The sequence below is a fragment of the Dromiciops gliroides genome, chromosome 1, assembly GCF_019393635.1.
Source record: "Dromiciops gliroides isolate mDroGli1 chromosome 1, mDroGli1.pri, whole genome shotgun sequence".
NCBI classification, from domain to species: domain Eukaryota; kingdom Metazoa; phylum Chordata; class Mammalia; order Microbiotheria; family Microbiotheriidae; genus Dromiciops; species Dromiciops gliroides.
In genome coordinates, this window is record NC_057861.1 from 108,456,651 (window position 1) to 108,471,069 (window position 14,419).

At 41.9% G+C, this 14,419-nt stretch overlaps 1 protein-coding gene across 3 annotated transcripts in view; it reads left to right on the forward strand.

Annotated features, from left to right (window-relative positions):
• The window catches only part of WASHC5 (WASH complex subunit 5), a 73,648-nt gene extending 59,486 nt beyond the window's left edge, over positions 1-14,162 (forward strand). For all 3 annotated transcript variants that reach the window (XM_043976621.1, XM_043976620.1, XM_043976622.1), the window contains 5 exons: positions 681-810; positions 1,829-1,925; positions 7,121-7,274; positions 12,206-12,293; positions 13,776-14,162. In XM_043976621.1, coding sequence (XP_043832556.1) covers positions 681-810; positions 1,829-1,925; positions 7,121-7,274; positions 12,206-12,293; positions 13,776-13,832 — 526 coding nt within the window. In that variant the 3' untranslated portion in view covers positions 13,833-14,162. The remainder of the gene's footprint in view (positions 1-680; positions 811-1,828; positions 1,926-7,120; positions 7,275-12,205; positions 12,294-13,775) is intronic.
• Positions 14,163-14,419: the final 257 nt, after the last annotated feature.

A 14,419-nucleotide genomic window follows, 5' to 3' on the forward strand; every position in this document is an offset into this window, starting at 1 on the left:
TATTAACAGATTCCAAATCTGTTAGAGAAAGTGGTAATGAAATATAATTTAGTCAACCTTTGAAAATCTCAGTATTCCTCAGATAATTTTAGGTCATTTTGGCTAAGTCTGATAAAATAACTTTGGTGGAATTATATTCTTAAGATGACAGGTGAGGAATCAGGAGGACCTGAGTTCAAATGTAGCCTCAGAGTTAATAACTATGTGACTGTGAACAAGTCACTTAACCCCAGTTGCCTTAATTAAAAAAAAAAATCAAAATTAAAAAAAGATGATCGGTGGTCAGGAGAAGAGGTCAGGAGGAATTGGGTACTGAAGGGGCTCTTATCTAATCAAGGAGTTTTCACCTGTTCTCCATGGACCCCCAAGGGGTCTGTAGATATACTTCTTATGGGGAGAGTATATAAATTAGGGGGGGATTATATTTTGATAACTATTTCAGTATAATTGTTTTCCTTTGCAATCCTACATATCTCCTGCATTTAAAAACATTATTCTCAGAAGGTAGCCATAGGCTTCACCGGACTGCCAACGGGGTCTGAGACACAACAAAGGTTCAGAACCGCTCCCCAACCCCAGCCTAACCCCATCCTTTTGCAGTCATTTATGCAACTTAAAGCTGTTGTGTGAACCATGAATTTTGAATCCCTGTTTTTAATGATTATTTTATGTTCACTTAGGGCTATCTTAGCTGATATTGAGGCTCACTATCAGGACCCTTCACTTCCTTACCCCAAGGAAGACAATACACTGTTGTATGAAATCACAGCCTATCTGGAAGCAGCAGGAATTCACAATCCACTGAACAAGGTCAGATTCCTATGTTTTTATCAGCTGATATGCTTGCTCAGCACGTACTATTGCATTGGCAAAATTAAACCGTCAGAACCCTTCATGTACAGGAAGCATTCTTGATGAGCTGCATGCTCAACTGACTCAGTTCTAGTCTTCCATGACTTGATATTCATGATAAATATTCAGACATATAATGAGTCATTGATTCAAGCAGGTTCTGTCATTTTGACCAGCTCTATAACTGGGACTTGTGCTGCCTCCTTTAGCAAGGGGAGAGCAGTCTTTGACACTTGAAAGCGTCATTGATTGAACTCTCTCCACTCCCTACCATGTATATCTCTTCCCTTTGTCCTTTTTCCCCTCCCTTTTCTCTGATCCCTCTCCTTCTCCATCTTTCATTCCTCTTTGCTCTCTTCCTGCTCCGATTTATCTTTCACCCCTTCCCAGCACACATAGGCCTGCCAGGGCATGAATGGGATTCATATTCATTGGGGAAGGGGCAGCTAGATGGTGCAGTGGATTCAGGAGTACCTGAGTTCAAATCAGGCCTCAGACACTTGACACTTACTAGCTGTGTGACCCTGGGCAAGTCACTTAACCCTCATTGCCCTGCAAAAAACAAAAAACAACATATTCATTGGGGAAATAGGGGTGCATTTCTGGTTCTTGACTACTGAAGGGGGTAGAGATGAAAATGGTGTGGTCACAAATGAACCAATCTGTGCATTGACAACTTCAGTTTTTTGAACCATTCTTCCTAAAGAGCAATCATAAATAAGATGACAGCTTGGCACTTGAGAGCCTTGATGAAGTATCGCGTGTGTGTGTGTGTGTGTGTGTGTGTGTGTGTGTGTGTGTGTGTGTGTTTTGAGCCCTGTGCAAGGCACAGGGGATATACTAAGACAGAACTCAACAGGCCCTACTTTCAGGGTGTTTGTATTCTGGGGAGGGGGGCGGTTACAACTTATAAAAAGAAAAGTAGAAATATGATGCTAAGGAAGTTTGATTTTTTTTCTTTCTCTTCTGTCCTCAGATATATATAACAACAAAGCGTTTACCCTATTTTCCTGTGGTTAACTTCCTGTTCTTGATTGCTCAGCTGCCAAAACTTCAATACAACAAAAACTTGGGTACTGTATCCATTTATTCTCCAATGTAGTTAATACTAGTACAGTAACTGAAGAAACTCACATTTTAGAGAAAATCCTGTCATACATCTAAGACCTAAACATGTTTTTATAAGGCAAATGCCTTTGTTCCTATGAAGTGTGATTTCCCTTCTCAAAATCTTAACTGGTGGGCAGCTAGGTGGTGCAGTGGATAGAGCACCAGCCCTGGAGTCAGGAGTACCTGAGTTCAAATCGGGCCTCAGACACTTAACACTTACTAGCTGTGTGACCCTGGGCAAGTCACTTAACCCCAATTGCCTCACTAAAAAAAAAAAAAACTTAACTGGCAACTAAACATAAGCCAGATGATTATAGTCAATTCTCTAGGACCCAGAGATTGGTTTGCTGCTTCTTCGTTTCCCCTTTTCGACATTTGTTTTCAGCATCTCTGTCCTAAGGTAAATAAAAGGCCGTGAAACTCAAGCCACATAATTGGACTGTTTGTTAGAGGTTTATTATGGGCAAAACAAGTTCAGTGGAGAAATGAGTTAGATGAGGTGAGGTAGTATAGCCACATAACTGCACTTGATTTTGAATGAATGAATTGATAACTTAAACCATTAGGAAAAATGAAGAAACATTAAAGCACGCAGCTGCAGATGACTCCGATACTCAAGTGAATCTTTGATCTCAGTGATGTTGAGATTCCCTCCAGTGGGGAAGATTGCATCACATCCACGACTTCCCATCCTTTACAGCTCTTATCCATATCCTCTCATAAACTCAGCACAGAGGGTGCACCTAATGGACTTCATTCAGACTTTATTCACTCTCTCTTTGCACCAAAAAAATGTCAGTGGAGTAGGCAGACTGTCCATTGGTTATCCATCACTTTTGGCCTATAAGCAACTCATGTTTCTCACTCATATAATTCTTCAATGACATCTTTGTTGCCTTCATGATTACTTATTTGTAAATGTGTTGCAGCCTGCTCATGCCCAGCATTCACCTCTCTCCTCTTCTTTGAGTGATCCCAGCATTAAGATCTCAGTTGCCTTGGATGATCAACAGTTTTGGAGAGAGGATTGTGGTACAAAAATAAACTTTATTTTATAATATCCAAATCATTTTTCAGTAAATATTCATTGGATACCATAGAACCATACTCTAGGGGGTTAAGAAGTAGATTTGGCACAAGCAAGGCAAAGTTCTTATCAACAAAAACCTTATAATCTCATTAGGGAGATAAGAGATATGCACATAAAAATATCTCAATAACCACAAAAGGCACTACTTCTTCTTGTTTTATATTTATTTATTTTTAACTTTTTTTAAAAATTTTGAGTTCCAAATTCTCTCCCTTCCTCAAACTCCTCCCCCACCCACTAAGAAGGCAAGCAACATATCAGTCATACATATGAAATCAGACAAAACAGGTTTCCATATTAGGTATCCCCCCCAAAAAAATAACAAAAATAAAGGTAATGAAAAAATTATACTTCAGTTTGTACTTAAAGTTCATCAGTTCTCTCTGAAGGTAATTAGTATTTTTTATCATGAGTCCTTTGGAATTCTCTTGGATCACTATGTTGATCAGAGTAGCTAAATGTTTCATAGTTCATCATTGTTACAATTTTGCCGTTACTATATACTGTGTATAATGATCTCCTGGTTCTGTTCACTTCACTTTGCCTCAGTTCATATACATTTTCCCAGGTTTTTCTGAAAATATTCTGCTTGTCGTTTCTTATATCACAATAGTATTCCATTACATTCATATACCACAACTTGTTCAGCCATTCCTAAATTGATGGATATCCCCTTGATTTCCAATTCTTTGCCACCAGAAAAAGAGCTGCTATAAATATGTTTGTACATATGAGTCCTTTTCCTTTTTCTTTGACCTCTTTGGGATACAGACCTAGTCCTGGTATTGCTGGGTCAAAGGGTATGCACAGTTTTATAACCTGAAAGGCATTATTTGAAAAAGTACCACAATTGGTCATGCCAGATAACCAGTAGTCCAGGAATTCAGTACAACTTTGCTGTATCTGAGAATGTAACCCACCTTTTTTCCATTCATTAATCAGTCAGTTTCTGCTTATGTGTTTCATACTCATCACTCTATTAATTTCCTAACTACTTACTTTGTCTTTAAGCCATCCTCCAATCTTTTATGGACTTGCCTGGTTAACTTGTGATTTTGTTACTCTTCTGCTCAAAAACCTTCAGTGGCTTCCCAATGCCTACTCAACAATATAGATACTCTTTAGCCTGCCCTGCAAGGCCTCATTCAATCTGGCCCTGATCTGCCTTTCTAGCCTTGTCACAGAATCATAGAGTCTTAGAGTTGGAGACAAGTGATAATTAAGCCTCTGCTTCAAGACCTGCAGTGAAAAGAATCACCTACTGCCTCCTAAGAAAGCCCTTTTCACCCCTGAATAGCTTTAATTGTTAGAAGTCCTTCCTTATATCAAGTCTATATTTGCTTCCCTATAGCTTCAACCCATTGCTCCAAGTTATGAATTCTGGGGCTAAACAAAATAAGTCTAATTCCATCTTCTCATGGGACAGGCCTTCAAATACTTGAAAACAGAAAGTCTTTTCTTTCCCCATTCTGAACATTCTTATTTTCACCTAATCCTCGTGTGGCATGACTCCCTACCATCCTAGTTGCCCAACTCTCTTTCCTTGACCCACTGAAATCTTACGTATCTTCCAAAGCCCCACTAAAGTGCTATTTCATCTTTGTGGTCACTTCAACCAGAATTAAGTAGAAATGGTCTCTCTCACCACCCCCATGAAGTTCTACAGTACTTTATTTGTATACCATTCTTATGGTTTTCCTCATTTACTATCCTATGTTATAGTTATTTATATACATGTCTTTTCCTCCCTACTAGATTATAACCACCTAAAGGGTAAAGACTATGTCTTAGTCAGATTTGTATCTCCCAGAACATCTAGCCACATAAGCTCCCAAGATAAATATCTTGAATCCATGCCATTTTAGGATTTATTCTGTTGGTCAAGGTCTATTTAGGAGATGATCTCTGGATTGATTCATTCATTAATATTGCCTTTACATTAGCATTGTGTTAGCTACAGGAATTTCTCAGTGCAACTACTAATTGCTTAAATATGTTGTTCTTTTGGTGAGTTATTTTCACCGTATCAAGCAGGCTTTCCTAGACCTTACACCATGTTCTTAATCATCCTTTTGGCTTCACGTATCATTTTGATAGCTCTTGCTTATTCCAAATGGTTTCCCTGCCAAGGGCTGTTCTTAAGAAATTGCTTTGCAAGCCTGAAAGTGCTACATAAACATGAGTCATTACTGGGGCAGCTAGATGGTGCAGTGAATAAAGCACTGGTCCTGGATTCAGGAGGACCTGAGTTCAAATCTGACCTCAGGCACTTGACACTAGCTGTGTGACCTTAGGCAAGTCACTTAACCCTCATTGCCCCACCAAAAAAAAAAAAAGAAAGAAAGAAAAGAGAAAGAGTCATTACTGTATATCATGATGAAAAGTGTGCCACTGTTCCATTAAGTTAGTTCACCTAAATGCCACGACAGGAAAAATTGTGTGACTCTGTTTCACATCAGTCTTAAATCCGACCAACATCAAAGGAGCACAAATTCTGTAATCCTATGGGACCTCAAATGTCTGCTTGAACGAACAGACCAAACACCCATGGCGAGTGGGTTCTTCTTGAAGAACCCAGCAAGAGTAGCAGTGAGAGCTAACATTTATAGAGCTCTTTAAGGTTTGCAAAGCACTTGACATGTATTATCAACTTTCATACAGCTCTGATTTGTGAAATGTTTCCATACATAAATGGAAATCTGTCTCCCTGCAGCATCTCTCGGCTCCTAATTGGGCCCCCTGGAGCCAAGCACAACTGGGCTAAACTTTCTTCCACATGACAGTTCTTCCAGGACATGAAGACACCTCTCATGGCCACCCCCAACAAAGTGTTCCCCTCTTCAATATAAACATCCCTCATCTCTTCATCTGATCCTGGAATGGCATAGAACCCCAAAATCTGGGGTATCCCAAAACTTTACCACTTATCCCCTGGTGCTTTGAGATTCTGGGAAGAGATTCTCCTTGAAACTTTCTCCTGAGATTCTCCTTTAGGCTTTTTTTTTTTTTTTTTTTTGGCGGGGCAATGGGGGTTAAGTGACTTGCCCATGGTCACACAGCTAGTAAGTGTTAAGTGTCTGAGGCCAGATTTGAACTCAGGTACTCCTGAATCCAGGGCCGGTGCTTTAACCACTGCACCATCTAGCTGCCCCTCCTTTAGGCTTTGCTGCTTTTCCTCAGGCCAGGAAAAAGCCCCAATATAACTGCCTCTTTTGAAATACAGTATTGAAAAGTGTCTGAGGTCAGATTTGAACTCAGGTCCTCCTGAATCCAGGGCCAGTGCTTTATTCACTGCGCCACCTAGCTGCCCCAGTAATGATTCACATTCATGTAGCACTTTCAGGCTTGCAAAGCAGTTTCTTAAGAACAGACCCCTGGCAGGGAAACCATTTGGAATAAAAGAAGAACCAAAAGAATAATACACACAGTGTCCACAATAATGAAAACTAAGATCACTCTGAACAGCAGTAAAATTCAGTTCAAATAGCAGAGAATTTCAGATGATTGAGATTAGAATACATTTCATTTTTCTGTCAAGGAATCATCAATTTGGAGGCAGCTAAGCAGTGCAGTGCATAAAGCACCAGCCCTGGATTCAGGAGGACCTGAGTTCAAATGCGACCTCAGATACTTGACACTTACTAGCCATGTGACCCTGGGCAATTCACTTAACCCTCATTGCCCTGCAAAAAAAGAAAGAAAGGAAGGAATCATCAGCTCTAAGAGTGGAAAGTTACATGTGCCATCAATCACAATTGCTAGCTATATGATAGCTTTTTGATATTAGTGATTACTGCATCAAAACAAAAAGTATCTGTAAAAAAAAAGATTAAAATCATGATCTCTACCAAAAAAGGAGAAATTTACTAGAGTCAACACAATCTCTCACAAAGCATCACAGAGTTAGAACTGGAAAAGACCCTCAAGGTCATTTAGTTGACCCCCATCACTTCACAGTTGAGCAGACTGATAGAGAATTGACTTGCCCACACAAGCGAACAGTATAGCTGGGGGAGATGAGACATTTTGAGATTTCCACTTCACTTGGGTGTTTTGTTTTGCCTTCAGGAATGGTCTGCCGAAAACCCACCGACCCAGTTGACTGGCCTCCATTGGTCCTGGGACTGCTCACTTTGCTGAAGCAGTTTCATTCCCGATACACCGAACAATTCCTGGCTTTGATAGGCCAGTTTATCCGCTCCACAATGGAGCAGTGTACAAGGTAAGAGTGGTGGTCTCTGTGCAAGCTAGTACTGATGGAGGGAAGGGGATCCATCTGTTCTAGACATATCCCAGGTCAAAAGCTCTAAAAATGTCTTACTGCAGGGGAAGGGAATACGCATTGATGTAGCACCTACTATGCTGCAGACCCTAAACTAAGCACTTTACAATATTAGACCATTTAATTCTCACAGCATCCTGTGATGTTTGAAATCGAAATGTGTGGTCGCCTTAAATTAGAAGCTTTACCATCAGTTTTTGGGCATTAAGCATTTACTAAAACATACCAGGTATTAGTAAAAGGAGAACATGTGGAGTTCAGAAAGTGAAGAAAAGGCCTGTCTAGCCTCGAGTTCCAGCCTGGTCTGGTCCTTCCTCAAGTCCTCCGCCAGGAGCCTGCTTCAACCATGAGCTGCCCCACAAACTGAGTGTGGAAGCTTTTTATAGGTCTGGAGCAGGGGCGGTCCTTACACACTGCTTCAAGCTGATTGGTAGATGTCATCCAAATCCATTGGCTCACTGGACTTGAAGGTGGTCTCCGGCTGAGTTCTAAGTCCTTGGCTTCTGAGAACATACCTTCTTAAGGGCCAGCCAGGTGTGGTTACAATCTAGTTAACTTGAAGTAGGCTAATCAGCAGTCAATCACTCTCACTTAATTCAATCAGTTTAGATTCATCTCCAGGTGGGCCTTTGAGTATCTGCCAAATCCAACTATTTTCTCACAACCCTGAGATTGTTATTATCCCCATTTTACAGATGAGGAAACTGAAGCAGACAGAGGTTAAGCGACTTGCCCAGTATCACATAACTAGTACGTTTCTGAGGTCAGATTTGAACTGAGGTCTTCCTGACTCCAGGCCTGGCACTCTACCCATTACACCCCTCAGCTCAGTCTAATAGCCATTCCCACTTTTCTGTGCATTCATTTTCATCCTCTTAGAGCAAAAAAATTCTAATTCCTTTTTTTCCCTTTGCTCCAATCAGTCAGTCACTAAGCATTTATTAAGTGCCTACTATGTGCCAGGTATTGTTCTAAGGGCTAGGAATAGAAAGAAAATCAGAAGACGGTCCCTGCCCTTGAGGAGCTCACACTCTGTCTAACAGGGAGATGACAAACAAACAAACACATACAAACAAGCTTTATATAGGAAAATTAGGAAGTAAAAACAGAGAAGAGCCTGGAATTAAAAGGGATTTGGAGAGGTTCCCTGTAGCAGATGGGATTGAAGGAAGCCAGGAAGCAGAGATGAGAGGGAGGACATTGGGGGGGGGGGGGAGGCCACAGAAAGTGTTCTCAACCAAGAGGTGCAAAATCATGTTCACAGAATGGCCCGGAAGCCAGTGTCAATGGATTGGCAAAGCCATGATGGGGTAGAGAGGCAAGAAGGGCAGGGCAGGGGGAGAGGGGAGGAGCAGGTTATGAAGGACTTTAAATAGAAGGCTTTGTATTTGATCCTGGAGGTGATAGGGAGACACTGGAGTTTACTGTATAGGGAGCTGCCGTGATCATCAGACTGACTTTTTAGGAAGATTACTTTGGTGCCTGAATGGAAGATGGATTAGAGCGGGGAGAGAATTGAGGTAGGCAGACTCAACAGTAGGTTATTCCAGTAGTCTAGGAATGAGATGACGAGGGCCTGCACAAAGGCGGTGGCAATATCAGAGGAGAGAAGGGAGCATATTCAAGAGATGATGGAAAGGCTAAATCAACAGGCCTTAACAACAGATTGGACATAGAAGGCAAGAGATAGGAGTCCAGGATCACCCTTGAGCTGCACGCCCAGGTGACTAGGAAGATGATGTGGCCCACTACGATAATACATCCTGTAGACTGTCAGAGTTAGAGAAGTGAGACCAAAGGTCAGCAGGGAGCTTAGGGCAAGATACATTGATCTGAGAATCATCATCATAGAGATGATAATTGAATCCACAGGAGCTGATGAGATCACTAAGTGAAATCGTATAGAGAGCCCAGAGCAAAGCTCTGGGGACGCTCAGAGTGAGTGTACCCAGATAAAGATCCCCCAAAGGAGAGAGAATGGTGTCCCGAAAACCTCCAGAAAAGAGGGTATCAAGGAGAAGAGGACCAACAGTGTCAAGAGGATTCAGAGGATGCAGGAGGCCGTCCAGCTAGGACTGCAACAAAAGACTGCTCACAGCCCTGGGTGTGCAAGGGCTCACACTTGGGGCTTCTCTACTTCTCTTGGATTTCTGGGTCCTGGCCATGCTGCCTCTTCAGTAGAGTTTCTGTTCTAGCAACATTGTTCTTTTTCATTTCATTTTTAATAATCACCAAATCTCCATTTCTCTTTACTGCCACTATAGATCTAAAACTTAATGGCAGTGACTGTGAAGTCCTCTGTCTCCCCCAGAGAATTATCCAATCTTAGAGTTGAAAAGGTCACCTTTCTGGCCTCTTTTCCAGCCCACGCTGACATATGGTTATCTAAATGTGTTGAGAACACTTCTGGTAACTAGGGAGACTATCTTGAGGTCCTCTGTTAAATTGCGGGGTATTTCCCATGATTAAAAAAGCTCCGCCTTCCATAACTTGGTGATCACTATTCCTGATTCTTCCTCTACAAACAGAATCTGTCTAAGCCCTCTGTCATAAGACAGCCCTAAAAATATCGGACCCCACCAGTCATGGCCCTGCTGAGTCTAATCATCACCTGGTTAAATTTCAGGTTTCCTGACTACTCATTTTGTGGCACATATTTGCAGATTGGGAATATCCTCTTAAAATGTATGCCAAATTGGATAGGCATACGGCCTGACCAGGGCAGAGCACAGTGAGACTCCTTTCCTCATTCTGGATGAACTGCGTCTATTAATACAGCCATAAGATCTCATCAATCAATATATCATCAAGCATGTATTAAGGCTTGCTGTGTGCCAGGCCCTGTACTGAGGGCTGGGGACACAAAGAAAAAAGCAAAAAACAGTCCCTTTCCTCAGGGAGATTACACTCTAGTAAGGGAGACAATGTGTAGATAAAGAAGCCTGACAAGGCCCAGGGCAGCAGGAAGGCAACATGAGGGGAGAAGGCACTAGCAGATGACAGTCCGGAAAAGACCTTCTACAGAACAGCTGCATCCTAAAGGAACTTGGAATTTCTTTAAGAGGCAGAGATGAAGTGAGAGACCTTTCCTGGCCTGGTAGTGGCCACTTCAAAGACCCAGAGACAAGATTGAGCCTCATGTGTGAAGAACAAGTAGACAGAATGGTTTCTTCACCATGAAGGGTGAGAAACAGAGGGGTTCGAATTTGAACCTAGAGGTTCAAATAGAAGTAGTAGTAGTAGTAGGTAATAGGGAGCCACTGGAGGTTGTTGAGTAGGAAGTTTGCATGTTCAGACCTGTGCTGTCGGAAAGCCACATTGGTATCTACGAAGGATGGATGGGAGTGGGGAGAGACTTAAGTCAGGAAGACTAATTAGGAGGCTACTATAATAGTCCAAGCAAGACATGTTAAAGACCCAAACTAAGATGGTGGCTGTGTGAGTGTTAGGAAGAGGGTGTCAGTCAGGAACAATTATTAGGTGCCCACTGTTTGCCAGTCACTGTGCTAAGCACTTAAGGATACAAAAAAAGGCAAAAGTTCACTGCCCTCAAGGAGCTTACAATCTAATGGGGGAGACAACATGTAAACAACTATGGACCCACAAGCTTTGTGCAAGATCAATAGGAAATAACCAGTGACGGAAAGTGCTGGAATTTAAAAAGGCTTCATTTAGAAGACAGGATTTTAATTGGGCCGTGAAGGAAACAAAGAGGCCGAGATGAGAAAGAACACATTCTGTGCATGAGAAACAGCCAGTGAGCATGCCCAGAGTGGGGAGATACAGCCAGGAGACCCGTATCACTGGATTGCGGAAGTAAGTGGGAGAGGAAGATGGAATGTCAAGTAGAAAAGGCCTGGAAAGGCAAGAGCCAGGCCAGGTTGAATGAATAAAGATAAAAAGATTAGCAACTGATGGGTCCTGTGGAGTGAGTGAGAAGTCAGGGACACCACCGGTTATGGCTCTCAGAGATGGGGAATAGGGTGGTTAAGTTTGAGATGAACACAGCAGGTAAGATGTTCAGTAGGCAGGGATGCAGGAGTGAGCACAGAGATTCTTCAAGAAGCTGGCATGGGGCTCCCTTTGTCATCTAGTAGTCAGTCGTTGGGAGTTGCTGTAGCTTGTCACCCTGCGGCCACCCTGGTAATGAATTATGGGAGTTGTCAGAGTAGATTATCATCAGGCCCATCCTCTGCCAGCTGAGCCTTCGGGAGCCTGGCATCACCTCCACAGCACCCTGAGGCTTTGCAGGGGGATTTGCATGAGAACTCTCGGACATAACTTAGAGTCGTAAATTTGAGGGCATCTACATGGCATCTACACGGCCCAGTGGATAGAGTACCAGACCTGGAGTCAGATCCAGCCTCAGACACATACTAACTGTGTGGCCCCGGGCAGATCACTTAGCCCTGTTTGCCTCAGTTTCCTCATTTATAAAACGAGCGGGAGAAGAAAATGTAAAACCACTCCAGACTCTTTGCCAAGAAAACCCCAAATGGGGTTATGAAGAGTCACGGGACTGAAAGATGACTTAACAAGAAGAACATAGATTTAGAACTGAAACAAAGAGACCGTTGAATCCAGTCCAGAGGAGAAAACTCAGAATGGGAGGTTAATTGACTTTCCCAGGGTTGTCCTGTTAGAAGGTATCTTGAGGTGGGATTCGAACCAAGATCTTGACTCCAAATCCATTTCTCTTTGGTTCACTCTGCCCTCATACTGCTCTCATAAGGAAAATGAGCAGGTACAATTGCAGTGGGTTAATTTGTTGTAAGATATGATATTGTTTAGTAAGAGATTGTCTTCCTTCACTTGTTTACCAGTGTTTCAGAATGCCAACTGTTATAAATACTGACTGATCTCTGTTACAGCCAGAAGATTCCAGAAATGCCTGTCGATGTAGTAGGTGCCCTTCTGTTTCTAGAGGATTATGTTCGTTACACAAAGCTACCAAGGAGGGTAAGAGAATGTGAAGAATAACTGGAGACAGGCTGGGTGGTGAGGAGGACAGCAGGGCCTCACCCGCACGGGACAGAGCCAAGTAGTGGAACGTGCTCTTTATGAGAACAAAGCAGGGGAGAGGAGCCCAGCCTTCCGTGGGAGGTGTAGAGCTGCTCTGAATGTGGGAGCCACTAGATAGTGCCCGGCAGGGGTAGCTGGAGGACCATGGGACTCCATTGTAGTGGCCGGGGGTAGAGGGAGAGGCATGTGGGTCCCTTACTACCCTGGGCCTTCTCCCCACAGGAGCTCCCCTAGGTGTGCAGAAAAAGATCTAGATCAGTGGTTTGGGAGAAAGTTCCTTAGCAGAAGCACAGACATATATATATATATATGTTCTGTGTACACACACGCAGATGTGTGAGAGTCACTGTGCCTTTTTTTAACTTAATAACCTTATGATGGGTAATTATGACTTTATTTCAGAACCAGTCTTGTCTGGAAAACATTGGTACCTTGAGCAAGGTTTTAGGTTCTTTATGCTGAGTGCCAGAAAATGTCTGCTTTTCATCCATGTCAGACAAGAGATTCCTCTCTTAAGTAAGGCCTGCCCTCAGTAGTCTTGTTAAGTGCCTTATCAACACCTGACCTTCTCCTTCAGCTCAGACCCAAGCACTTGTCCTGTCCTGTCCATCCTCAGCCCTATTCCTGCACTCAGACCTGCTGTGAAACATCCCTGCTAAGGTGTGAAATGATCCCTAAAATCTTAAATGTTGAAAGGTTAACATTTCTCAGGGTGTTTGAATTCTCATAGAAGACTTCCCACAAATACCCATGATTCAGAGCAGTGAAGCTCCAGGGACGAAATCACAAGCCAGGGCCAAGAGCCCTCGATGTTAGATGTGCTAAACCAGGACTTCTTCAAATTTTTCCACTAGCAACACCTTTTTGCCCAAGAAATTTTTACACAAGCCCACATATAGAGACACAAAATAGATACGCATAATCTTTTACTGTTGCCAACTTTTTCATGACCCCTACATTGATATGCAACCCCATATGGGGTGGAGACCCACAGTTTAAGAAGCTAGGATCTAATCTACTCCTCTCATTTTACAGTTGAGGTAACTGGAGTGTGACTTGCCCAAGGTCACACAGATAGTAAATGGCAGCACCATAATCCTCCACTGGTGCTAATAAAAACAAAACAAACAAAAAACCAAAATCCAATTTGACAAGTTTAAGAAGCTAGGTGTTAGTGACCAGCTGTCAATAGCTATGAAAGCAGACATGGTAATCTTGTTATCAGGGACAGAACCCCAAGTATCTTCACAAAGATTCTCCTCTGCTATGTTTATCCTATTCTAATGAGAAATATAATTTCTTTACCTGGGATATCCCTTAAACAGGGAAACAATTATAGGAACTTAAATGCAGACTCTTTGGTATTTGCTCTGAATTTGATTACATAACAAATGTTTAATTCTGCTTTCTGGATTTTAGGTTGCCGAAGCACACGTGCCTAATTTCATTTTTGATGAGTTCAGAACGGTCCTGTGACTTTTTTTAAATAATAAAAGGAATGTCCTTGTAAGTCTCCTGCCACCATTGAATTTGGAATATAGGAACAAAACTCAACAAATCATATACTCAAGGTTTGTGGGAAACACAGCAGTCTGAACAAGATGGATCTCACACCATTGATTAATGTCATTACCCTTGTTTAATCATGATATTATATGCAATTTATATCATGTAAATGCAGAACACTTTTGTACTGCATATTATAAATGCTGATTAGAATTAATTGCTATGGACAAAAACATTTAGTTTTATGTTCTAAAGAGCTATTTGTGCAACCTTGACTTTTCTATTTCAATAAACAATACAAGTACCAAAAAAGATTTGTGTTGTTTTTAAATGACTCAAAATAATTTATTCCCTTATAAATCCTTTTACATTGAAGAAGATGGTGAATTTTAAGTGGTTCATGAATAATGCAACAACACCTCAACTTGCACTTTTGCATCTTAACCTCTTTCTAAAAGTTGATGTCGTGTTTTAAAGTTTGCAAGGTGCTTTACAAATATTGTTTTATCCTCACAACCCTGGAAAGTATTATTATCCCCACTTTGTAGATGAGAAAA